The 24,329-nt window shown below is 35.8% G+C and overlaps 5 protein-coding genes across 6 annotated transcripts; 1 reads left to right on the forward strand and 4 right to left on the reverse strand.

Annotated features, from left to right (window-relative positions):
* Positions 1-2,179: 2,179 nt before the first annotated feature.
* Positions 2,180-3,019, reverse strand: LOC132644474 (uncharacterized). Its single transcript, XM_060361070.1, has one exon. The coding sequence runs from the start codon at positions 3,017-3,019 to the stop codon at positions 2,180-2,182; it is 840 nt and encodes a 279-aa protein (XP_060217053.1).
* A 657-nt stretch (positions 3,020-3,676) lies between these two features.
* LOC132600053 (non-specific lipid-transfer protein 1-like) lies at positions 3,677-4,436 on the reverse strand. 2 transcript variants are annotated; one of them, XM_060313186.1, is made up of 2 exons: positions 3,988-4,436; positions 3,677-3,888 (listed from the first exon to the last, which is right to left on the reverse strand). In XM_060313186.1, the coding sequence occupies exons 1-2, from the start codon at positions 4,323-4,325 to the stop codon at positions 3,882-3,884; spliced, it is 345 nt and encodes a 114-aa protein (XP_060169169.1). In that variant the 5' UTR covers positions 4,326-4,436; the 3' UTR covers positions 3,677-3,881. The 2 variants fall into 2 exon arrangements, with proteins under 2 accessions (XP_060169169.1, XP_060169168.1); XM_060313185.1 differs by having other exon boundaries at positions 3,677-3,894.
* Positions 4,437-8,153: 3,717 nt separating this feature from the next.
* Positions 8,154-9,171, reverse strand: LOC132600054 (non-specific lipid-transfer protein 1-like). Its single transcript, XM_060313187.1, has 2 exons — positions 8,688-9,171; positions 8,154-8,585 (listed from the first exon to the last, which is right to left on the reverse strand). The coding sequence occupies exons 1-2, from the start codon at positions 9,023-9,025 to the stop codon at positions 8,573-8,575; spliced, it is 351 nt and encodes a 116-aa protein (XP_060169170.1). The 5' UTR covers positions 9,026-9,171; the 3' UTR covers positions 8,154-8,572.
* Positions 9,172-12,194: 3,023 nt separating this feature from the next.
* On the reverse strand, positions 12,195-12,910 carry LOC132600056 (non-specific lipid-transfer protein 1-like). The gene is made up of 2 exons (XM_060313188.1): positions 12,444-12,910; positions 12,195-12,340 (listed from the first exon to the last, which is right to left on the reverse strand). The coding sequence occupies exons 1-2, from the start codon at positions 12,779-12,781 to the stop codon at positions 12,328-12,330; spliced, it is 351 nt and encodes a 116-aa protein (XP_060169171.1). The 5' UTR covers positions 12,782-12,910; the 3' UTR covers positions 12,195-12,327.
* A 6,591-nt stretch (positions 12,911-19,501) lies between these two features.
* LOC132644475 (uncharacterized) lies at positions 19,502-20,551 on the forward strand. The gene is made up of 2 exons (XM_060361071.1): positions 19,502-19,594; positions 19,715-20,551. The coding sequence occupies exons 1-2, from the start codon at positions 19,502-19,504 to the stop codon at positions 20,549-20,551; spliced, it is 930 nt and encodes a 309-aa protein (XP_060217054.1).
* Positions 20,552-24,329: the final 3,778 nt, after the last annotated feature.

The raw sequence follows: 24,329 nt of genomic DNA on the forward strand, positions 1-24,329 counted from the left end.
TATGCCTCTCAGAAGAACCATCAGATTTTTTTTATGCCGAAAAATTCATAAAGACCGAATAATATTAGCATTTGAAGGACGAGAGACCAACTCCCAAGTCTTACTATCAATAAGAGCATTATATTCATCTTGCATAGCATTTTTCCAATTTGGGTCATTAAGTGCACTAACCGGATTCCAGGGAATAAGGTAGATGGAGTTGTTGGTGGCACTTAAGGCTTGATTATGGTATTTCAAGTTCGGCTTAAATATCCCATGTTGATTACGTGTAGTCATGCGAGGAACGGGTGGGGGGCTGGCAGGGAAAGGGCTGTTGCCGTGGTGACGCAGCGAGGGCGAAGGAGAGGGTTGGGCCGCGCCAGGAGAGGGAAGAAGCTGGCGGGTAGCTGGGGTGGTGGGAGTGGCCTGCTGGACAGGCGACAAGGAAGGAGAGGAGGTGGGTGAGCTCGGGTGTTGGGTTGCAGGAGGTTGAGGGGGCCGCATTTGCGGAGCATTGGCCTGGTCATGCAACAAATGTATTCTTAATGGGGAATTATCATCACCCAAAAACTCATATGAGGTAGGAGTTGGGTTATTTATTTGTGAAAATGGAAAAGAGTTTTCATCAAACTACACATGCCGGGCTATGATTATTTTTCGGCTCGATAAATCATAGCATTTGTACCCCCGATGATTGGAAGGATACACTAGGAAAGCACATGGAGTGGAGCTAGATTGTAGCTTATGAATTTGTGTGAAAGGGAAGAGAGGAAAGCATAGACAACCAAAAACGTGGAGATGAGAGTAGGATGGATTCTTTTGATAAAGAATCTGAGTGGGTTTCTTATATGCTAAGATTTTAGAAGGGAGAATATTGTGTAGGTACGTTGTCATGGCCAAAGCGTGATGCCAATAGGAGGGGAGCATAAATGCATGGGCAAGGAGTGTACGAACCATGTTGTTTATGGATTTAATTTTCTGTTTCGCCTTACCATTTTGGGGTGAGGTGTGCGGACAAGAAAATCGAAAAAGCATCCCGTTTTGTTCACAAAATTTATGAAAAGGACCATTATCAAATTCACGCCCGTTGTCACATTAAAAAGTTTTGATTTCTTTTTCAAATTGAGTGCGAAAGAAAATTCGGAAAGACAAGAAACAATCATAAACTTGGGACTTTGTTTTGATGGGATAAGTCCAAAGAAAATTAGTATAATTGTCAAGAAATAAAACATAATATCTGTGACCGGAAGAGCTAAGAACAGGTGAAGTCCATAAATCACTGTGAACAATGTCAAAGGGCATAGTAGTAGTTGAAAGAGAGTCATAAAAAGGCATTTTAATTAATTTCCCCAACGGACAAGAATGACAAACATTGTTTCGAGCCTTATTACATTCAATCAAATTACTACTACGTAAAGAACTAATTAAGAATTACATCCCCCGGATGACCTAAACGGGAGTGCCAAATATGAGGAGAGATGACGGTAAAAGCAGATGGTGCGGAAGACGAAATGGCTTGATAATTTTTGAAGAATGGATAAAGATCACCCGAACTCTCACATCTCATGAGTTTTCTCTCCGTCCGTAAATCCTTCACAGAAAAACCAAAAGGATCAAATTCAACAGAAACCATATTATCGATAGTAAATTTACGAACAGAAATAAGGTTTTTGATGAGTTTAGGTGCATGTAAAACATTTTTCAGGTTTAGGGAGGGATTGACTTGAAGGGAAGTATGACCATAACCCCGAATCGGAATCATGTTTCCATTACCAACAACAATGCCATTGTTTTTGCTCAATTGATAGTAAGACGAGAGAGTTCCTTGGGAGTTGGTCATGTGAGATGTGGCTCCGGTGTCCATGTACCAATTGTTGTCATCGGGCGGATTCAAGGACATTGTATGCATAGCCTGATCAATATCTGTGGGCACATACCCACCCTGTGATGACGGGGCTGCCGAATAGAACGACTGGGAGGGCGAGCACCAAGAATGCCCTGCTGTGACAGGGCTGGGCGTGGTTGCTGCCAGCCGCGAGGCTGCTGCCACCCTGTGGTGGGGTAGGGACACTGTGGGGTGGCCCACGGCTGTGGCCCCCAAGCAGCCCAAGGGGGGACAAACCAAGGTTGGGCAGTAGCGCCTTGCTGCTGCGGGGGGCAGGCTGGTCTGGTGGTTGTTCCGGCTAGCCCCGCCGCTGTTCTAGCCATTCCCAACGCCACCACGGTTGTTGTTGCGGTTCCCGCCGCTACGACCGCGGTTGTTCTTCTTTCCACGATTGTGAGAATTTCCTCGATTATTGGAGGTATTTTCAGAATTGTTGGGCTGCCCATTAACAGAGAAATTATGAGAATTAATATTGTGGGAAACGAGAGCAGCATTCGAACCGGATTCGTGAATGGCGTCCTCGCCATTGCTTTCTTCCTCAAGTTCGAGCATCGACCGTACAACGTCAAAGGATGGGAGAAGAGTACGGTGCTGCACCATTGTTCGAAGAGTCTTATATTCTTCTGATAACCCACGCAGAAGACGGAGCACAAGTCGTTCGTCGGAAACTTTATGGCCGACGTTGGCGAGGTTGTCTGCAAGAACCTTGAGCCAGGTGCAGTATGCCTTCACGTTCGGGAAATCCACCAATTTGGTGTTCGTGAATTTTGCATCAAGAGCAAGAGCCCTAGCCGATTTGTTGTCCTGGAAGAGATGAACAAGGCGATTCCAAGCCTCGGCTGCGGTGTCCTCTTGATGAATGATCGTGTTGAGATGATCATTCGATATCGTACCATATATCCATTGCCGGACGATGTCATCTAGCCGTTCCCATAGAGCCTTTGCAGCAATTTTCTCAGCTGCGGTTGTTGGGGATGACACGGTGGGAGAGGCAGGAGGTAATATGTGATCAATTACCAAATTGGCTCGGCAATGGAGCTTGAAGAGGGTAGCCCAGTTATTGTATTGGCTTCCTTCGTAGTCAAGAACAATAGGAATACATGATTTGATATTGGTGACTGTAGTTGCAGGATGCAACTTGGAGGCGTCAGCCATGGAGATGAGAAAGAGGGACGAAGAAGAGGAGACGAAGGAGGCAGCTGCTAGGGTTTGTAGAGACCAAATCTGATACCATGTAAGATAATATTTGCCGTGATTATTCTCATTCATTCCATAGGTTAATATACATCCTTTACAACATAATTGTAGGCTACAAATTAGGAACTAATTTGACTAATTGATTCTAATGTATGCTATCCTAAAATAGAAGATTACAAAATATTTTTGACTAAATATTTACATAATCTAACAGTTTTGATTTTGCTCCTCTGGAGATAAATTGTCTGCTAGAAAGTATTTCTGACCGGTTGGGATGGTCTTTAAATTCTTCTTTATACCGCGCATCTTTCTCATGATAATTTTCCTCAAACGCAAATAATTTTCCCAGTTAATGAGTTCATCAGTTGGTCTTGACGAAATAGTTAGTGGTTTGTCCATCACAAGTTGAACTCTGGTGTCTGTTAGTTTGCTGCGGACTTCTTTTCTTGTTTTCTTTTAATTATATTCTCAATCAAGATGTGCCTTCTTGCTTTTTAACCTTCTATATAATAGGGTCATTAGCAATAGTACTTTTAAATTTTTCCCATTTTTTCCTCTTTTAAGTAATGAACTGGTTGATAGGGAGGCATAAAAAGCATGTAAAGTAAATTGCTATCTGTATGCTCACTGTTGGCATCCACATCACAAAGCTTGAATAACTGTATAAAGCTTAGAGTACTGAAAATTGGTTCCCCGACATCATGCAAATCAGGACCATTATTTTACAAGTAGTGTAAAGTAGGCAAAAGATATATAAGGATTCACTGAGAAGTCATCCTTCTTTATTTTCTTGCAGATGCTTATAGTTTCCTCCTGTCTTTTAATAACTGATGCTATCCATACAGAAGAGAAGAAAAATGTTTACGTCAGAAATGATTTTTTTAATAGTGAAACTTGTATCGAAATGCATAAAGAGTGTAACTTACGCATCACAGTTAACATTTCTGGAGATAGGGGTATCCAGGGTGACACCACACTTGGTGGGAAGAGCTTGAGCTGCGTCATCTTTAAGATTTGCATATCGGTTAGCAGCAGCCTTGACACAATTGCAAGCTACCTTTTTGTCAGCTGTGCTTTGCGCCAATCCTTTTAGGCTTTTCACTCCACTGCAGCAAGCTGCACCTGGCTCACCTCCTTGAGTAAGGTACGGAATGCATGGTGCCAATGAAGCATCCACTTGCCCACAAGTGAGGGCTTGTCCTGGCTCAAACATGAGCTGAATCATGGCCAACAGTACAATGGCTGAAATGATGATTCCCTTCATCTTTGCTTCAGTTTTTTCGTGTTGGTTTATGGGTGAATTTTGAGTTGGAAGTGAGGCAAGTGGTTTTCTTTGAATTATTGTTTTGTTTTTGCACTTGTGGATGGCCAGCCAGTGTCTTAAGAGGGTATTTATAGGAATTGAGGAAGTGCTAAGAAAAGTAAGTTGTTCTTTGCTTTGGTAATATCAGTTATGTCATTTCGGCTTCTTGTTTCCTTATTATGTCACCCCTGTCCTAATTTGTTGCAGAAAGAGCAACTAGTTTTGGACGGTTATTTGCAGGCATTTATGATGATGCCTCACCTTTTCTCTATTAGTGGTGCTTAGGGATCACATAATTCAACAGACCTTATTGTCCTTTGAATCACGAGACTACTGTCTTTCTTTGGCAGCCTTAATTGGCCATCTGCAAAATATGATACCTCTGTTTTGTATGCCAATGTAAAACAAAGGCAAACCATTTTGTTCAGGTAAAATAAAGCATTTTCTGATGGATACCCTAGTTCACATGTCTGCTACTTATCGTGTGCGCATGCATGAGAGTCGATCACGTCTGCTTGATGCGGATTAGAGGATAATATAACGCCAAAGTATCTGGATCATTAATGGGAAAAGGGTTAAACGTAAGGTTTATTGAAAATTTTCACATTTCACACAGATCAAACTATCAAAATTTCTGTGCTTGTTAAACAATTCAATAATTTCGAGATAAAGCACAAGCAATTATGTGAACTGAATGTTAATGGTAAATAATGCAATAATGGTATAATTTATTAGAATACTGAAAATGAGGCAAATATGATAAGAAAAATGTAAGGATCTACGATGGGGTCTGTCTTCAAGTTTCTTCAAGGATTTTTCCTTGAGGTGTGTTACAAGACAAAGAAAAGCCTTATAGAACTGAAGCAAGTAAAGTACTCGGAAAGAAGAGTTTTTGCAAGGTAGGGCTTAACTTAGATTGGAGTCATTCAGATGGAATTAGATTGTACATCATGGATAAGTGTCTTTCATGGAGGAAGATGTGCTCCTTTTATAAGAACTGTGAGCAATATCAACTAGCAGGTACCAAGGAAAATAACTACTGGACCATAGGAAACAGTCCCTGGACTCACAGAACGCGTTGTGAAATGCGGGTTTCAAGACCATTATGTTAGATTCTCTCAATTCAGATGCAATAAGATCCATCCAATTTGCTCGTCGGTGTCCAGTAGCTCATGTTAAAAAATCATTCTACTAAGAGGACGAATTGTCTGTAAAGCTCAGAATGCTGCCATTGAAGGTAGTTTATCTCTTCCCTTGTTATCATGGTATTAGAATAATTAAAATTATATCTCATAGTCAATATATATTTACTTGGAAGTGGAGATGGAAACATGAACAACATGTCTTTTTTTTGTAGTATTCTTGTGAGTTGCACTTCTGGTGTTTGGTTACTTTGTTTTCCTAATTAGTTGAAGTAGTACCTTTATGTAGTAAGAGAGTATTGTTCTTCTTTGAATATTGGTTTTGAAGATGTTCTATTAGAAACAACCTCTCTACCTTGTGAAGGTAGAGGTCATGTCTGCGTATACACCACCCCCAGATTTCACTTGTGAGTTGTGAGGTTACACTGGGTATTATGTTGTTGTTGGTTTAAGAGAAAATGAATTGCAGTGCTCTTGGTTGAGAGTTGAGTGTGTGGAAAATGATTTTGTAAGGAACAATGGTAGATCGAAAATAAAAAGAGAGACTTAGACCTCAACAATGATGAAGAAAAACTAGAAAGCTTGAACTTCAACAATAGGAAAGGAAAGGATAAAAAAGTGTTTTTTTTTTTTTTTTTTTGTTGGTGAAGATGATGATGACATGGCATGAATTTATCTAATATTGACTAGTTACGGAAGGCAAACTCAAAATATAAAAATAGAAATTCTTATTAAATACGTATAGTGACACATTTCTACCGCATAATTAATTTAATGTATTTGCAGGTTAATGATATCTTGTTGATAAGTTTTATAATTATTAAAGTTTCTTCGTCACACAATTAGATGATTTTTAATGAAAAATTTATTTATAAGGAAGAAAGTTAAGTAGAAAAATTAGCAAATCTCATAGGGACACAATGACTCGATATCCTAGACTAACATTGATTATGATAAAGTATGATAATTACAACTTGCAAAGCTAATAAATGGCATCAATTTTCAAAGGTAATGTGTACAAATTGAAGCTCATAAATTATGACAACAAAATTTACTTTTTGTATTTATAATAAATCATAGATATTTCAAAGGTAAAGTATAAAATTGTCCATAACTTTTTTATTAGGCTAAAATTACGTTCTTGAAAAAAATATCTTATAAAATAAAAAAGGACCTAAAAGTAATTAATTTTCCACATTATATGATATAATTAATAACTTTTACTTTTAGTATTTGTAAAACATCGTAGATTCTTCAAGGGCGATGGATAAAATTGTTCACAAAATCTGCTTATGCAGATTAAGAAAATTAGTTAGGAAAAAAAATCATTACATGAGAATCGCCCTTATTCAACACGATTAAAATAGGTCATCATTCGATCACCAAAATTCAAGAAAGTTTTAACTTCGTCAAAATGAGAATTGTAATAAATGCTTCTCTATTATTCTCTCCGTCCTAATTTGTGTGGCACTGTTTGACTTGACACAAAATTTAAGAAATAAATAAATAATTTTGAATTTTGTGATTTAAAACGAGCCTTAAACATTTGTATAGCTATAAATCATTTCATTAAGGACAAAATGAAAAATTTTAAAGTTAAGTTGTTTCAAATTATAAAAATATAACATTCTTTTTGGGGTCACACTATAAAATTGAGTGTTACATAAATTGGAACGGATAAACTAAGAGATAAGAAAAAATTCACAACAAATCACACCAATTATACAATGGCCCAGGTGGATTGACTTTACGAAAATGATGACAAAAACAATGAGAATTCAAAGGAAAAAAGCAGTTCCACATGGAGCAGCTTTATAGGATCACAAAACAATGTGAGGACGACAAAACTTGTAGGTTGCTGCTTTTATATAGTAGTAATTTGATGTGTTATCCACGTCTAGGAAATTGAGGAATACACAGGATCCGAGGTGTTTAAAAGGTAGTAGTATGTTCTAACCAAGTTTAGATGCTCTTGAGAACTCCTGAGCCAGCATTAGAAAACCGTGAATTTTGTGTTCTTTCCCTTGTCAAATTGGGTGTTAAGCCTATTATGAAATAGTGAATTTTATGTTCTTTCCTTGTCCGTTTTACATAAAAGTTTATTCATGTGAACTTTCTATGGTTCTTTATTTACTTGTTTTAATGATTTTCTTTGTAACAAAAAACGTTTTCTTTGTATAGTTTGACCTTTCTGGAAAATAATTTATGGTTTTTGAAATTTCTATTCTGGAGGTCTTCATTATATTATCTTATATAAAGAAATAGATTTCTTGAAAGAAATGAAATATACACCAACATGCACAAGCTCCTGCACTGAGTGCACATAATTTATTGAGCAGATCTAGTCATTTCAAATTACTTTTCATATTTAACACTCTTCCAAGGATCATTCAGGATACACGGAGGGGATTTGAGTCCACTAATTTGTCTAATCCCAGGGTCTTGCCTTTTCTACCGTATCAATTTAGAAGGAAAATGAGGAATCTCTTCATGGTAAAATTTTGATATTAAGAGAACTCTCTGTGTCTGTTACTTTACATTAATATTTTCTATCAAAAAGTGTCAGCACAGTGTTGGTTGTTTCTGCTGAGGGCCTTCGCCACAACCACACCCCCCTTCTCTTTTGTGTATGTATCAGAAATACGCATTCTCAAGTCTTGATGTTTCCTATAAGAAAGTGGTAGCACAGTTCTATTCTAGTTTTCCTCTTTGAAGTAATGAACTTCTTGATATGGAAGCTGCATGAAAGGTTGTAAGCTTAACTTACATTTATTTTTCTACGGTTTTCCTCTTAAAAGTAATGAACTGGTCGAAAGGGAAGCATAAAAGCATGTAAATGTAAATTGCTATCACTATGCTCGGTGTTGGCATTCGCATCACAAAGCTTGAATAACTTGGTAAAGCTTAGATATTGAAAAATGGTTCTCGGGATGTCACTGAGTCCAGAACCATTATTTTACTGATACAAGAAAATTAGTACAACATAGGCAAAATAAATATAATGATTCACTGAGAAGTCATCCTTCTTTATTTTCTTGCAGATATTCATAGTTTTCCTCCTGTCTTTTAATAACTGATGCTGTCAACAGAAAAGAAATAAAAAAGCAGAAAAATATTTAAGTCAGAAAAGAAATTTTTAGTAGTGAAACCTGTATCGAAATGCATAAAAAATGTAACTTACGTATCACAGTTAACGTTTCTGGAGATGGGGGTATCCATGGTGACACCACACTTGGTAGGAAGAGCTTGAGCTGCATCATCTTTAAGGTTTGCGTACCTGTTAGCAGCAGCCTTGACACAATTGCAAGCTACCTTTTTGTCGGCTGTGCTTTGAGCCAATCCTTTTAGGCTTTTCACTCCACTGCAGCAAGCTGCACCTGGCTCACCTCCTTGAGTAAGGTACGGAATGCATGGTGCCAATGAAGCATCCACTTGCCCACAAGTGAGGGCTTGTCCTGGCTCAAACATGAGCTGAATCATGGCCAACACTACAATGGCTGAAATGATGATTCCCTTCATCTTTGCTTCAGTCTTTCGTGTAGGTTTATGGGTGAATTTTGAGTTGGAAGTGAGGCAAGTGGTTTTCTTTGAATTATTGTTTTGTTTTTGCACTTGTGGAAGGCCAGCCAGTGTCTTAAGAGGGTATTTATAGGAATTGAGGAAGTGCTAAGAAAAGTAAGTTGTTCTTTGCTTTGGTAATATCAGTTATGTCATTTCGGCTTCTTGTTTCCTTATTATGTCACCCCTGTCCTAATTTGTTGCAGAAAGAGCAACTAGTTTTGGACGGTTATTTGCAGACATTTATGATGTACTTCACCTTTTCTCTATTAGTGGTGCTGAGGGATCACATAATTCAACAGACCTTATCGTCTTTTGAATCAAGAGACTATTGTCTTTCTTTAGCAGCCTTAATTGGCCATCTGCAAAATATGATACCTCTGTTTTGTATGCCAATGTAAAACAAAGGCAAACCATACTGTTCAGGTAAAATAAAGCATTTCTGATGAATGCCATAGTTCAATTGTCTGCTACTTATCGTGAGCACATGCATGAGAGCCGATCACGTCTGCTTGATGCAGATTAGAAGATAATATAACGCCAAAATATCTGGATCATTAATGGGCAAAGAGTTAAACGTAAGGTTTATTGCAAATTTTCACATTTCTCATGGATCAGACTATCAAAATTTCTGTCATTGTTAAACAATTCAATAATTACGAGATAAAGCACTAGCAATTATGTCAATTGAATACAACAACAACAACAACCCAGTGAAATCCCACAACGTGGGGTCTGGGGAGGGTAGAGTGTACGCAGACCTTACTCCTACCAAGGTAGGACGGCTGTTTCCGAGTTAATTATGTCAATTGAATGTAAATCGTAAATAATGCAATAATGGTATAATTTATTAGAATAATGAAAATGAGGGAAACATGATAAGAAAAGTGTAAGGATCTAAGTAGGGGTCTGTCTTCAAGTTTCTTCAAGGATTTTTCCTTGAGGTGTGTTACAAGACAAGAAAAGCCTTATAGAACTAGAGTTGGGAAGCAAGTAAAATACTCGGAAAGAAGAGTTTTTGCAAGGTAGGGCTTAACTTAGATTGGAGTCAATCAGATGGAATTAGATTGCACATCATGGATAAGTGTCTATCATGGAGGAAGATGTGCTCCTTTTATATGAATTGTGAGCAATATCAACTAGCAGGTAGTGCGGAAAATGACTACTGGATCATAGGAAAGTCCCTGGACTCACAGAACTTGTTGTGTAATGCGGCGTTCAAGACCATTATGTTAGATTCTTTCACTTCAGATGCCATAAGATCCATCCATTCGCTCGTCGGTGTCCACTAGCTCATGTTAAAAAATCATTCTAGGAGGAGAACGAATCGTCTGTAAAGCTCAGAATGCTGCCATTGAATCTACTTTTATCTCTTCCCATATTCTCTTCTTCTCTATTTCACTATTTTTGAACCCCCTATACGTTGAGATTCTTCGCGCTCGTTTAACCTTGTCTTTTGGTGAGAACTCAATTCCAGAACACTCAACAGGAGTTTGTAATACTTATATGAGTTTTACTGCTTCACCTTCTAATTCGTTTATGCATTATCATGGTATTAGAATAATTAAAATTTTATCTCATAGTCAAGATACATTTACTAGGAAGTGGAGATGGAAACATGAACAACATATGTCTTTTCCTGCAGCATGCTTGTGATTTGCACTTCTGGTGTTGGTTACTTTGTTTTCCTAATTAGTTGAAGTAGTACCTTTATGCAGTAAGAGAGTATTTTTCTTCTTTGGATATTGGGTTTTGTGGAGGGTCTATAGGAAACAGCTCTCCACCTTCACAAGGTAGGGGTAAGGTCTGTGTACACACCACCCTCCCCAAACCTCACTTGTGGGATTATACTGGGTATGTTGTTGTTGTTGGTTTAAGGGAGAAAATAAATTGCAGTGCTCTTGGTTGAGAGTTCATTTTAGTGGAAAATAATTTTGTAGGGAACAATGGTGGATGGAAAATAAAAAGAGAGATTTAGACCTCAACAATGATGAAGAAAAACTAGAAAGCTTGAACTTCAATAATAGAGGAAAAGAAAGGATAAAAACGTTTCTTTTTTTCTGTTGGTGAAGATGATGATGACATGGCATGAATATGTCTAATATTGATTTGATGTGTTATCCAAGTCTGGGAAATTGAGGGATACACAACATCAGAGATGTTTAAAACATATTTTCTAACCAAGTTCAGATGTTGTTGAGAACTCCTGGGCCAGCATTAGAAAACGTGCAAGTTCAAGTGTCAAATAGGGTTTAAGCCTATTATGAATAGTGAACTTTATGTTCTTTCCTTTGTCCATTTTAAATAAAAGTTTATTCATGTGAACTTTGTATAGTTCTTTATTTACTTGTTTTAATGATTTTCTTTGTAAACAAAAAGCGGTGTTCTTTGTGTAGTTTGACCTTTCTAGAAAATAATCTATGGTTTTTGAAATTTCTATTCTGGAGGTCTTCATTACATTATCATATTTATAAAGAAATAGATTTCTTGAAAGGAATTGTACATACACCAACATGGACAAGCTATTGCACTGAGTGTACATACTTTATTGAGCAGATCTAGTCATTTCAAATTAAATTTCATATTTAACACCCTTTCAAGGATCATTGAGGATACGTGGAGGGGATTTGAGTCCATTAGTTTGTCTAATTCCAGTGTCTTGACTTTTCTACCTTATCAATTTAGAAGGAAAAGGAGGATTCTTTTCATGGTAATAATTTAACATTAAGAGAACTCTGTGTCTGATACTTTGCAAAATTGATATTTTCTATCGAAAAGTGTCAGGACAGTGTTAGTTGTTTCTCCTGAGGACCTTCCCCCCCACCCTTGTGTATGTATCAGAAATACGCATTCTCAAGTCTTGATGTTTCCTATAGAAAGTGGTAGCACAGTGCCATTCTAGTTTTCCTCTTTTGAAGTAATGAACTACTTGATATGGAAGCATGAAAGGTTGTAGATTAACTTACATTTATTTTCCTTCGGTTTTTCCTCTTTTAAGTAATGAACGTCGAAAGGGAAGCATAAAAGCATGTAAAGTAAATTGCTATCACTATGCTCGGTGTTGGCATTCGTATCACAAAGCTTGAATAACTTGATAAAGCTTAGAGTACTGAAAAATGGTTCTCTGATGTCACTCGAGCCAGAAACATTATTTTACTGATACAAGAAAATAAGTACAACATAGGCAAAATAAATATGAGGATTCACTGAGAAGTCATCCTTCTTTATTTTCTTGCAGATGCTCATAGTTTTCCTCCTGTCTTTTAATAACTGATGCTGTCAACAGAAAAGAAATAAAAAAAGCAGAAAAATATTTAAGTCAGAAAAGAAATTTTTAGTAGTGAAACCTGTATCGAAATGCATAAAAAATGTAACTTACGCATCACAGTTAACGTTTCTGGAGATGGGGGTATCCATGGTGACACCACACTTGGTAGGAAGAGCTTGAGCTGCATCATCTTTAAGGTTTGCGTACCGGTTAGCAGCAGCCTTGACACAATTGCAAGCAGCCTTTTTGTCAGCTGTGCTTTGGGCCAATCCTTTCAGGCTTTTCACTCCACTGCAGCAAGCTGCACCTGGCTCACCTCCTTGATTAAGGTATGGAATGCATGGTGCCAAAGATGCATCTACTTGTCCACAAGTGAGGGCTTGTGCTGGCTCAAACATGAGCTGAATCATGGCCAACACTACAATAGCTGAAATGATGACTCCCTTCATCTTTGCTTCAGTTGTAAGAAAAAGGATTGTTTTGAAGTGCAAAGTGAGGTAGGTATTTTTGTTGGACTTCTAGATTGCCCTTGTTGATGCCATCCACAGTGTTGAGAGGATATATATAGTATCCTGATAATTGCAAAGAAAAGAAAGTTGTTCTTTGCTGTGGTTATATCAGTTATGTCATTTCGGCATTTCATTTCCTTGTTATGTCATTTCCTGATTTGTTGCAGAAGAAAAGACCAAATAATCTGACATGTTATGACGGTTATTTGCTGGTATTGATGATGCTTCAGCTTTCCTCTGCTAGTGGTACTTAGGGATAAAAGAATTCAACAAACCTAATCTCTTTTGCATCAGCAAACTGCTTTCTTCCTTTTGCAGCCTTAATTGGCCATCAGCACAATTAGCTGAGAACAACAGATTTATCGGTTGCAATAAAAATGGCCATCGCGAAATACATATCTATGTTTTGTGTGCCAATATGACACAAAGGTAAATCATGCATGTTGTTTAAGTCTAACTTACACATTGATGTATCAATTTATTCCTTATATTAATTACCCACTGCATCAAGTAACTTTCTTGATCATCATTTCCTTGTAAGTTTTGTATGCAAGGAAAGTTTGTGAATTGGATTGGATGCACTCAAACTTATCTAATGCATTTGAGTCTTAAATTAGTTAGCTTGGATCAGATTTCGAAGTAAACCAGTGGAATATGCCCTCAGTCTTTGGTAATTTGTGCATCACTTGGCTGGTTTTCTTAGCATATCATTTGTAAAGAAAACAAGAACATCCCCCTGTTTTAGTAAGGTTTTCTATTTTTGGTATACCTCCTGTATGCGGGCTCATTTTTGCCCTTCTTCTGATGAAATTATTTATGAAAGGAAAGAAGAAAGTCCCAATAATGATTTGTAAAATATATAAATCTTTTTCCTAGGAAGATGCGATTGATTCATGACTAGAACATTTAGCAGTGGAGACATTGGAGTAGAATTTTTGAGAACACTGGAGCAGAATTAAAACATCTAATGATGAAAACGACTAAATGAATATTTGATCACGGTGATTGTTCTGATTAAAGGGGTCAGCATGGAAACTTATTACTACCTCCTGTCACCCCGGGTGAACCAAAAAGAAAAAAAGAATGAGAAAAACTAGGCCCAAAAAAAAAAAAAAATCTCCCATATAACTTACAACCACTCAGTCGTTCAAGTAGGAATTTATGGAAGTGATGAGAACTGATGTAAGAGGTATTTTGGTGTTTCAATGTCACTGGAAAAATGAATATGGATAATTGTCATTTCTCTATGTGAATGATAATGTACCTTTTTCACCAGGATGTGGTGCGACGGATGGAGCTACTCCTCCCTTAACCAGAGGTCTTGATTTCGAGTTCTGGATGTGGAAAAATCTTTGTTGGTAGGGAGCGCTCCAAATGAGGTCCTAAGCGGCGCGAATATGGATTTTGTCGGGCTCCAATGCTACAAACAGATTAAGAAAGAGAACTGAATGAATGGTAACTTTGGAAACTTATGAGGTGCTATTTGCGCTTTGACTAGTACTAACAACTATGCAATATTTGTTAACACATGTTCATTCAAACTTTGAGCATACTTATATTTATGCATGTTCAGTCGATATTCAGTTTACCCTCAGGAGTTGGTCGAGTAGGATTAAAGTCTGAACCAAATACATAAACTCTACTATGGGTACTAAAATCTCTGTATTACATTGCTAAGAGTGAATTACATGAAGATATCCTTAAGAGAGAAATAATCAAGAATTTAAGTAGCCTTCTAGGATGAGGAAAAAAAAGAGATTGATTATCATACATGCAGACATAAGGACTTGACTACAGTTTCTTTGGCATCACTAGCAAACTTTCAGATTTTCAGAAAAAATATCCACTATTATAGTTATTACCACTTGGCACTGTATGAAGGGTTTTAGTAGAGAAACTATTATAGTTCAGGGTAATAGTAAAACCCAGAGTTTAAGTATTAAACTAATAACTATGAATAGTTTAAAGGATTTAGGTATTAATTCAAAATATACAAGTCAGACGACTAACCTTGAAAGGACGTAAAAATTATATGTAAAGAGAAGTTCTAAAGAATCTATATATATATATATATATATATATATATATATATATATATATATATATATATATATATATATATATATATATAAAGCAGGGCACAAGGCCCGCCTAGGTGGCACATCTAAAAAGTCAGCATTCATATTTATCTATTTTCTTAGAATTTTGCCTTTTACCCTTTTATTTAATTGCTCTATAAATAAAATAAAAAATCCAAAGGCACGTCTACTTAATTCTCTTTCAGTTTGTATTTTGAATTGTCAGTCACACTTCTTGGTAATATTTAACCCTTCCCCTGTTTAACCTATATCATCACATATTACGCCTCTCTGTTGGAGGAAAAAAATTTAGGCCTGGCTCTCCCTAAAAATAAAATGATCTACCTTGCTCTTCTTATCATCTTTTCCCTCCCACTTTCTATGGGATACTGGATGACAGGAGTATGAATATGTCGATATTTGTCAAATTGCTTTTGATATTTTAACTGCTGAGATCGTTGGATTTTGGGCACTCTTCTTGAAGCTTTGGTTCAGACTACAAAAAACTTAAATGACACGACTATTACACAAACAAGCAATTAAAGAAATATTTCAGTTACAATTCCTAACTCCTCTTCAATTTTTCTTCCAATTAATGTTACTTACTGTAAGTCTTCGTTGTACGTTACAATGTTATAAATGAAGTATTTGAGTCGCTCAAGAGGATTGCAAGCAACCACATGATTCATTTCCCTTATACGATGTCTCTGTTCTTTTGCCAAAAGGAAATTCGATTGCCAAGGAAATGGTCAAATGGTCGCCCATATAAACTCTCTGTCTCTATCTAGAGTGAGTACAATTGGAAGTCCACTGCATGTTAATTGCAGAAGAGCCTTTCATAAATTTTTACGTATATCTCATGGTATTTTGTTTGTGCGTTAACATCTTAGCATAGAATTTCTTGTTTTCCTTTTCTCTTTGGACTTATTTGCTCAGACACATGTGAAGGATTGGATTTTAAAGTGCATGAAGGGAAAGAATTAGATAAAGTTCTTAGGGGACTCTTTGAGCCTTTAACCAATGCCAATCACTCACATCACCCAACGGTGCATGGATGCTGCTTGTGATGGCGGAAAAGATGGCTAGGCTCCTGCAGTTACCATGGGGGTACCGCCACGCTTTCTATGTATTCTTATTTATTTTATTCCGGAAGATGTCTTGATATTTCTCTATTTTCTCTTGTATAAGAATATATGCTTATTCACGTAATAATTAGATTTTCATGTTCTTGCTTTGTTGCTCCTTTATATAATTGAAGGCAATAGAGAAGTGAGGCGACCTCTCTTAGGCTAAAATTTGTATTTATTTTTTTGCATTTTTTATCTTCTTACATTATATTTCTGATAAAATATTCACACATTAATTAATGAAAGAAATAGTGTCATAAATGGGTGTGTTATGGTACGTTACAGCCGTTACTATACGTTATAGAGCATGCTGCAGGCATTAAAAAATGAAGATGACTATGTTTTGGGTAATTGATCTTTTGGAACATCAAAGCTGGCTCATGCAATCTTTTGTAACGTTTTCATATAAAATAACTGAAGCAGTCATTACATGATCATTTTGTTACGTCTGTATTCATCCGTTTTAACCGTCCATTATTTCTATTACTGTTTAATGTTTTCCTTCGTTATCCAAGTCTGCGTGCTTGACTTTTGGCGCTTTCATTCTCATGCTCGTGTTTCAATTTTTTTGTCTTCCGGGTTGACATTACTACTTATTATTTTGTTGATTGGAATTTTAAAAGTTTTAATTTTTCATTTGTTTCAACTTTTGATAGAAGTGCATGAGAGTCAGGTAAGTTTAAGTGATAAAAAGTATTTATAACTGCCTACATTTCTTTGTTAGTATTAAAATACTCACACATGCTAATCAATTTCAAATTTGTAATAGATTTTTCTGAGATCCGTATACAGAGTTTCTTGCTCACCTAACTATGAATTTAATTTTGATTTCATAAATATTTGCGGAGACATGATTTTAATAACATTCTGCAATTTATTTCATAAAATCACTTTAATTATCAAAAGTTTCTTGAATGTTTTATGTTTTAAGAATAATTCACATTTCAAATGTTGTCTGGGCAGTTTAGTTGTAAAGTTTCTTTGTACACGTTCATTAGTTTTTTTTTTTTTTCCAGTTTAATTCTCTATAGACCTAAGATCAAAGTCTATATTATTATGCATTTTGTGAATATGAAACATATTGCTGTCTTGGCAAGACATATGGTTTTTAAGGTGGTTGTGGGAGAAGAATGACTAATCTGGGTCGGAGATTACATTTAAATATTTATTTCTTCCTTTCTTTGAGAAATATTTTCATAAATATCATTTTGTAAATTTTATAGCAAAAAGAATATTTTGCACCACTTGTGTAACGCCAGGGATATATGTGCACCACTTTTTAATAAGAGGTATATCTAGATGAATTTCCTTTTCTGCTGGTGCTTTTTCTTTATTATATTCCTAAAATTTTGAAATATTTACTATAGAGATGATCTTAAAGAAAATATTTGAGATGGGAGGACTAAAATTAAGTGTTTACAACTACTCCCTTCTTAATTAGAAATGTGCAGAATTTTATGAAAAAAAAGTGGCCTAACAAATATTTTCACTTAACCATTTATTATCTAAAAAATGTGACTGCATCAATAGTGTTATTTTAAAATATTTTGGCTTTAGAAAAAGAATCATATTGTTAATCTCACCGCGCAAAGCGCGGTCAAATTTACCAGTGTTTAAATAATTGGAACCAAATGAAATGAAAATAAGATGCAATGATCATTGTGATGACTAGATTGTATTAGTCTTCTGACTGATTATTCACTTTTTTTTTTTTATATGAATTCCTACGACTGGTCGGTCTCTCCTAGGGCATGGCCTATTTCGGTGGAGAACAAGTTGGGTCATTTGCACTTTTGACCCTATTTTGTGTTGGTCTTTGATTTTTGTCTCTCAAGATAAATAATTTTTTCGCGGGGTATAATTTTATATTTTCGTATCATAATATTTTACAAGTTATGTCCCCTTGTCTTAAAAACTTATGTCCCGCTAGGCATAAATTCAATTTTGAATGACAAAAATTAAAAACCAGCTTATTTTAAGGACAAAAATTAAAGACCAACTCATTTGAAGGGAACCCGTGCAATTTCTTGGATCAAGTTTGTTAAACTGTTTCAACTTAAGTTAAGGCCTAAATTTTTTGGTTAGGTAAAAAGGGGGACTTTCATAAATACAAGATATATAATTTGTGTAATTTTTAAAAAGTAGTTGTAATCTTTTTAATTATCATTTCAAAAAGTTGTATCTGTGTAACTTTCCCTAGATAAAATTAGCTCATGAAAGTTGTCCAATCTCTTCAAGATTGGGCAGGGAAATGATTCGCCCATTTAACAACTCAGCTTAACTTGACCAGCAAATTTAGCAACTTTAATAGTTCGGCGGATTTGGCTAAGTATGTAGTTCAAATTATTAATAAGCAAAGGCAAAATAATAATAAAAATGAGGCGATCACACCAAATCGATTGTTAAATAAAATGAGACTTTTCATTTTGACGTAACGACGGATTTTGACGATGCGATACTATAAACTTTAAGTAACAATTAAAAAATATTGTATTTAAAGGAATAATACAACCAGTGACGGATTTAGGATTTTCACTCAGGGGGTTTGAAAAATAAAAATACGACGTTGAGATTTTAACTTGAAACTTTAAGGTAAATTTCAGAGCAAACTTCCTAAATCGCTGGGCCAATCTCTAGCCTTTTGTTTAAGAGATTCAAAATCTATATATGTACGTAAAAAACAAATTAAAGAAAATCTTATATATATAGTGTAAGGTCCGCCTGTGAATGAATACGATATGTACCAACCAAAGAAGGGGTAGATAAAATTAACCTATGAAAGTGTGATGAGTCCAATCTATTCGAGTTTGGGTAGATTAGTTACCTCACCCATTTAGTAACTCTGTTGAACTTATTCAGACTAGCCCAGATTAGTCTTAATCCACTTGGGCCTTTTCATTTATTTGTACCGGGTCGGCCCAATGCGGTCAGGCGCAGTTGTATTATTGTTTTGTTACCTTTGATATATGCACTGAACAGAAGACGATTTTATTCATTCAATCTAATACACTCTCTCTTCTTTCTCTCTCTAAACTTTGACCTCGTTCATCAACTTCTTCAGTTTGTAAGTTTTTCCGCTGCTAACATGGTATCAGAGCGAGGTTTACATTGTATATTTTCGTGCTTTACGGTGTAGATAGCCGTGTTTTATTTTCCTTCGTCAAAGGCTCATCGGCGATCAGTTTTTCGGCGAAGTTTGTGGTTTTTCGGTGGAATAGTGTATATCAAGGCCGTACCTCTTTCAGTTGCAAAGAGGAGTGGTATTTTTTCATTCTTAACATTCTTTCCCCAATTCGATCAAGTTAGGGTTTCTAATTTGTTTTCTCTCAAAATCGATCGAATTAGGATTTCTAGGGTTTCCTTTATTTGCAGTTTGTCGATATTGTTCTCATACTATTGGTGCGTTGTATTTCGTGGTTTTTATTTTGCCATTGAGTATTGCTGTTGATTAATCGATGACGAACACCGAGAATTCTCAAATTCCTACCCGTAATGGTACTGCTGCTGGTATCAATACTTCAACGAGGGGTACAACCCCTATTTCGCATGTACCATTTCACCCAGATGACTATACTCACCCCTGTCACCCTTTGTATGTGCACCCATCTGATTTGCTAGCTTCATCTTTAGTTTCTGAATTATTTGATGGAACTTGCTATGGTAGTTAGCGTAGGTCAATTTTGATTGCCTTATCTGTTAGAAATAAGCTTGATTTCATCCATGGCACTACTGAGAAGCCTCCTGAAGGATCTCCCCTCATTCGACAATGGCAGGGTTGCAATAACCTAGTTGTTGCTTGGCTGGCCAACTCTGTCACTAAGGAAATACATAGGTCTGTTGTATACTTTAAGTTTGCTAAGGATATTTGGAGGGAATTAGAAGCTAGGTATGGTAAGGCTGATGGTGCTAGGGTATTTGAGTTGAAAAAAGTCTTGGCTCACATTTCCCAAGGTTCTCTTGACATTGCTTCTTATTTTACCAAGATAAAACAATTGTGGGTTGAGTTAGCTTCAATCTCTGTTCATTCTGAGAATAGGTGTAATTGTATTGGGGGTGCTAAATCTGAGGAGGAACAAAAGGTCTATCAGTTTCTCATGGGTTTAAATGAGGTTTATGTCCAAGTGAGGAGTAACATTCTTATGATTAAGTCTCTCCCTTCCATGGACACTACTTATAGCATCCTTCTCAGTGATGAAAAACAAAGACATGTGTCTGCTAGTTCTGTTTTTCCCTCTGAATCAGCCTCCTTCCATGCCTCTTTCAACACTGGTGGATCTAAGTTTGCTCCCAAAGTACAATTTGATCCTCAGAAGGCATCTTTATATTGCAAATATGGCAAGAGGACTGGGCATGTTATTTTGAAATGTCACAGGCTTTATGGTTACCCTTCAAACTTTAAATTCACTAAGGGTTCTAGTTCTAATTCTGGTCCTAGCTTTGTATCTTTCAATGTGACCATCTGCCTTGTACTTGACCTTAAAAACCCACTTACACCCTATGGTTAAAATGTCCACTGTTAAGACCCTGGTTGCTGTTGCTATCAAGAAACAGTGGCCTATGTTTCAGTTAGATGTCAACAATGCTTTCTTACATGGAGATTTGGATGAAGATGTTTTCATGAAGTTGCCACCTGAATATATACCTCCTTCCTCACCTTCCTATGCTCATCCTGTTTGCAAACTTCAAAAATCACTTTATGGCTTAAGACAAGCCTCTAGGCAATTGTATGCCAAACTTTCTCAAGCCCTTTCTACCAGAGGTTACTCTCATTCTCTGAATGATTATTCTCTTTTTACAAGAATTTCTGGGGATTCAGTTGTGATATTAGTTGTCTATGTTGATGATATTATATTGACTGGTACTGATGTTGATGAGATTTCCTTTCTTAAAGCTTTCCTTCATGAGTAATTCAAAATTAAAGATTTGGGGTACTTGAATTATTTTTTAGGCATTGAGGTCCTTTCTTCTAGTTCTGGTGTATTACTCCATCAGAAGAAGTTTGTCCAGGATTTGTTACATGAGTTTCATTGCTCCAATGCCTCTTCTGTTCTGTGCCCTCTTGAATTGAATGTCAAACTTAAAGCTCATGACGGTGATCCTCTTCCAAAGCCTGAGGTTTATAGGTCCCTCGTTGGGAAGTTGAATTTTTTAACTCATACAGACCAGACATTTGCTTTGCTGTTCAGCATCTCAGTCAGTTTATGCAAGCCCCTTGTTTTCCACACATGACTGCTGCCCTTCATCTTTTGAGGTATTTGAAAGGCACTTCTGAGCATGCCATTTCTTCAACAATGGTCCAGACTTGTCTCTTGCTGCTTATTGTGATAGTGATTGGGCCTCATGCCCTGATTCCATGAGGTTTGTGACTGGTTACTGTGTTCTTCTTGGGGGCAGCCTTATTGGTTGGAAGGCCAAGAAGCAGCAGATTGTTTCAATGTCTTTTGCTGAAGCTGAGTATAGGGCTATGAGCAAAGCTGTCGCTGATCTTGTCTGGCTTTCTCGGCTACTTACTGATTTTGGTTTGTGCTCTTCATCTCCAATTCCCTTGCTTTGTGATAATCAGGCAGCCATTCACATAGCCAAGAATCCTGTATTTCATGAAAAGACCAAGCACATAGAATTGGACTGCCATCTGGTTCGGGCCAAGCTTCTGGAGGTTCTCATTCATCTTTCACATACATCTTCTGCTACTTAGCTGGCTGATTTGTTCACTAAAGTTCTTCCTGGTGTTGTTCATCATGGTCTTTTACCCAAGTTGGGGGTGTTGGCGCCTTCCAACTTGACGGGGGGTGTTGGACTTATTCAGACTAGCCCAGATTAATCTTAGTCCACTTGGGCCTTTTCATTTTTTGTACCGGGTCGGCCCAATGTGGTCAAGCCCAGTTGTATTATTGTTTTGTTACATTTGATACATGCACTGAACAGAAGATGATTTTATTCATTCAATCTAATACATTCTCTCTCTTCTTTCTCTCTCTAAACTTTGACCTCGTTCATCAACTTCTTCAGTTTGTAAGTTTTTCCGTTGCTAACAAACTCAACGCAACTTGACCCCCAATTTAGCAAAACTAAAAGTTGGGCTGGTTAAGCTAAGTATATAGTTCAAATTGACCCAGAAAAACTTTGTTAAAATATTTTTAAATTTTCTCCATTGATATATTATGTATAGCTATATTTAAGAAAGTATTTTTTATTAACTGTATTTGGTAGTTAAATAAATTATAAGAAAACAAATAAATTAATTAAAACTTGAAATAAGAGTTAGGTGTGTTGAGTTTTCACCTATTATTTAGTAGGTACATATTAATTTTGGGCAGGATTGGATAATAACTCATCTATTGATTAAGTACAGTTTAATTCGTCTATTCAGCTCCGAATTGTATCACTCCTAATTTTAGTGTTAGCATTATTTAAACCATCCGACTTCGTCCATTATGCATGTGCTTTTTGTTTAACAATGTTAGTGCTTTAATTTATATTTATATCATGCCACACGTGGGCACACATTAAATGAAGCTAATCATTAAGTACCCAGTGTATGACTAACTATTGTCTTATATGGTCTGGTTTATATAATGCAAATAAAGTTCCGCTGGTTTAAGATAATTAAAAAAAAAAAAGTTCAACGAAGTCTTTAAGTATATTCTATTAATTTTCTTTTTAAATTTGAGATTTTGCACACATGATCCATCCGGCTGGACCGGTCAAGCCGTCATATTCGACCAGCCCTCCAGCTTGAGGTGAAAGAAATTTATATCATTCGGGGAACATAATTAACTTGACATAAAGTTAAGAAAATTAAATTTTAAATTCGTGATGTTAAATATATCATAACTTTATTTATATGATTACAAGATATAAAAAATTATGATTTTAAATATTTGATAATATTTGTGCGATCATAAAAAAATAATTTAAAAACTTTAAATTGATTTATTTTAAACGGAGAAGTAGGTTTTAGCACTTTACAAATTCGAATACTCTATTACTAATAGTATTATATAAAAGCCCTCTGTTATATCCGATGCGTGCCACCAAAAAACAAAGGAAAAGGGAAAAGTAGAAGTTTTGTCGTACTGCAATTTGTTAAAGAAAGAGAGATAACAGTTCAATGATATATTTTTCATCTTTTTGGCAAATGAACCTTCAATTACTTCTCTTCTAGGAACCTTCATTTTATTGCACGAGGCTAAAGGTTTGTGTTTTTGGATTTCATTTAGTAAGATTGCTTTCAGATATAAAAAATAAGTACTAGAAAAGCACGTTATTTTTGGTAAATAAGCAATTTTATTACCAAAACAACAAGGTTCAGTACAAACATCAGACTCGACTAAAAACAGATTCAAAATTTGAAAAGCAAAGTGTCTCAAAAACTATCTTAAACTAGACTCGACGAGGATACAAATTCATATGTGCTAGAATTCTTGCAATCTTCATTTTCAAACTGTCTTGACAGAACACCTCTTGTATGATCATCCTAATAAGTGTTGTGTCATCTCTTTGCTTCTGTTGAAAAGCATGTTATTGTCTTTGACAATATATCCTTTAAGCGATTATGAGTAATAATAAAAACTTTTTTTCTGTCGTGCAAAGGAAAAATAAATTTATAACTTCTTGAAACAAGAATCTTTAAACGACAAAAATATTCTTTTGTAAAATTTATATTTATCAAATTATCTTCCTACATTGAATGGTATACCTTTAATATGTTTAAATAACCATATACTCCTATAGTTTATAAGATGTACGATATATATATATATATATATATATATATATATATATATATATATATATATATATATATATATATATTAGTAATTTGTTTCTCATAAACACTTCTCGAAAGTATTAGTCATAAACATTATTTTCTTAATACTAACAATAGTTTTTCAAATAGAATGACCAAACACAAAGTGCTACTTTGCCAGAGTATTTACTCGGAATTTTATCTTAATAAAAACACTTATAAGAGTAACTACTTTTTGAAAATTTGAACTCTAGTAGAAACATTTAGATGTTTTTTTTAAAAAGAAGTGAAAGTACGAAATTCGGAATAAAGATAGTTACAAAATAAAAACATCTTCCAATGAAACGATTTTCCCAAAAGAAAAGCTCTTCCAACTCGATAGTTGTGAAGCGACACCTGACCAATCGGCACCTCATAAAATAATCCATAGTCGGTGATTTTTTTAGTAACCTAATTATCCTCTAGCATTCAACAAAGAAGAGAATATAATCAGATGTGTAATATAATCACACAGAGAAACAAAGGCGGCCAAG

This window comes from Lycium barbarum, chromosome 6 (assembly GCF_019175385.1).
Source record: "Lycium barbarum isolate Lr01 chromosome 6, ASM1917538v2, whole genome shotgun sequence".
NCBI classification, from domain to species: Eukaryota; Viridiplantae; Streptophyta; class Magnoliopsida; order Solanales; family Solanaceae; genus Lycium; species Lycium barbarum.

Coding starts and splice junctions, on each gene's coding strand:
- LOC132644475 (XM_060361071.1), top strand. CDS start 19,502: ATGACGAACACCGAGAATTCTCAAATTCCTACCCGTAATGGTACTGCT. Junction 19,595..19,714: donor GTACAACCCCTATTTCGCAT/GTACCATTTCAC, acceptor TATGGTAGTTAG/CGTAGGTCAATTTTGATTGC.
- LOC132644474 (XM_060361070.1), bottom strand. CDS start 3,019: ATGGCTGACGCCTCCAAGTTGCATCCTGCAACTACAGTCACCAATATC.
- LOC132600056 (XM_060313188.1), bottom strand. CDS start 12,781: ATGAAGGGAGTCATCATTTCAGCTATTGTAGTGTTGGCCATGATTCAG.
- LOC132600054 (XM_060313187.1), bottom strand. CDS start 9,025: ATGAAGGGAATCATCATTTCAGCCATTGTAGTGTTGGCCATGATTCAG.
- LOC132600053 (XM_060313185.1), bottom strand. CDS start 4,325: ATGAAGGGAATCATCATTTCAGCCATTGTACTGTTGGCCATGATTCAG.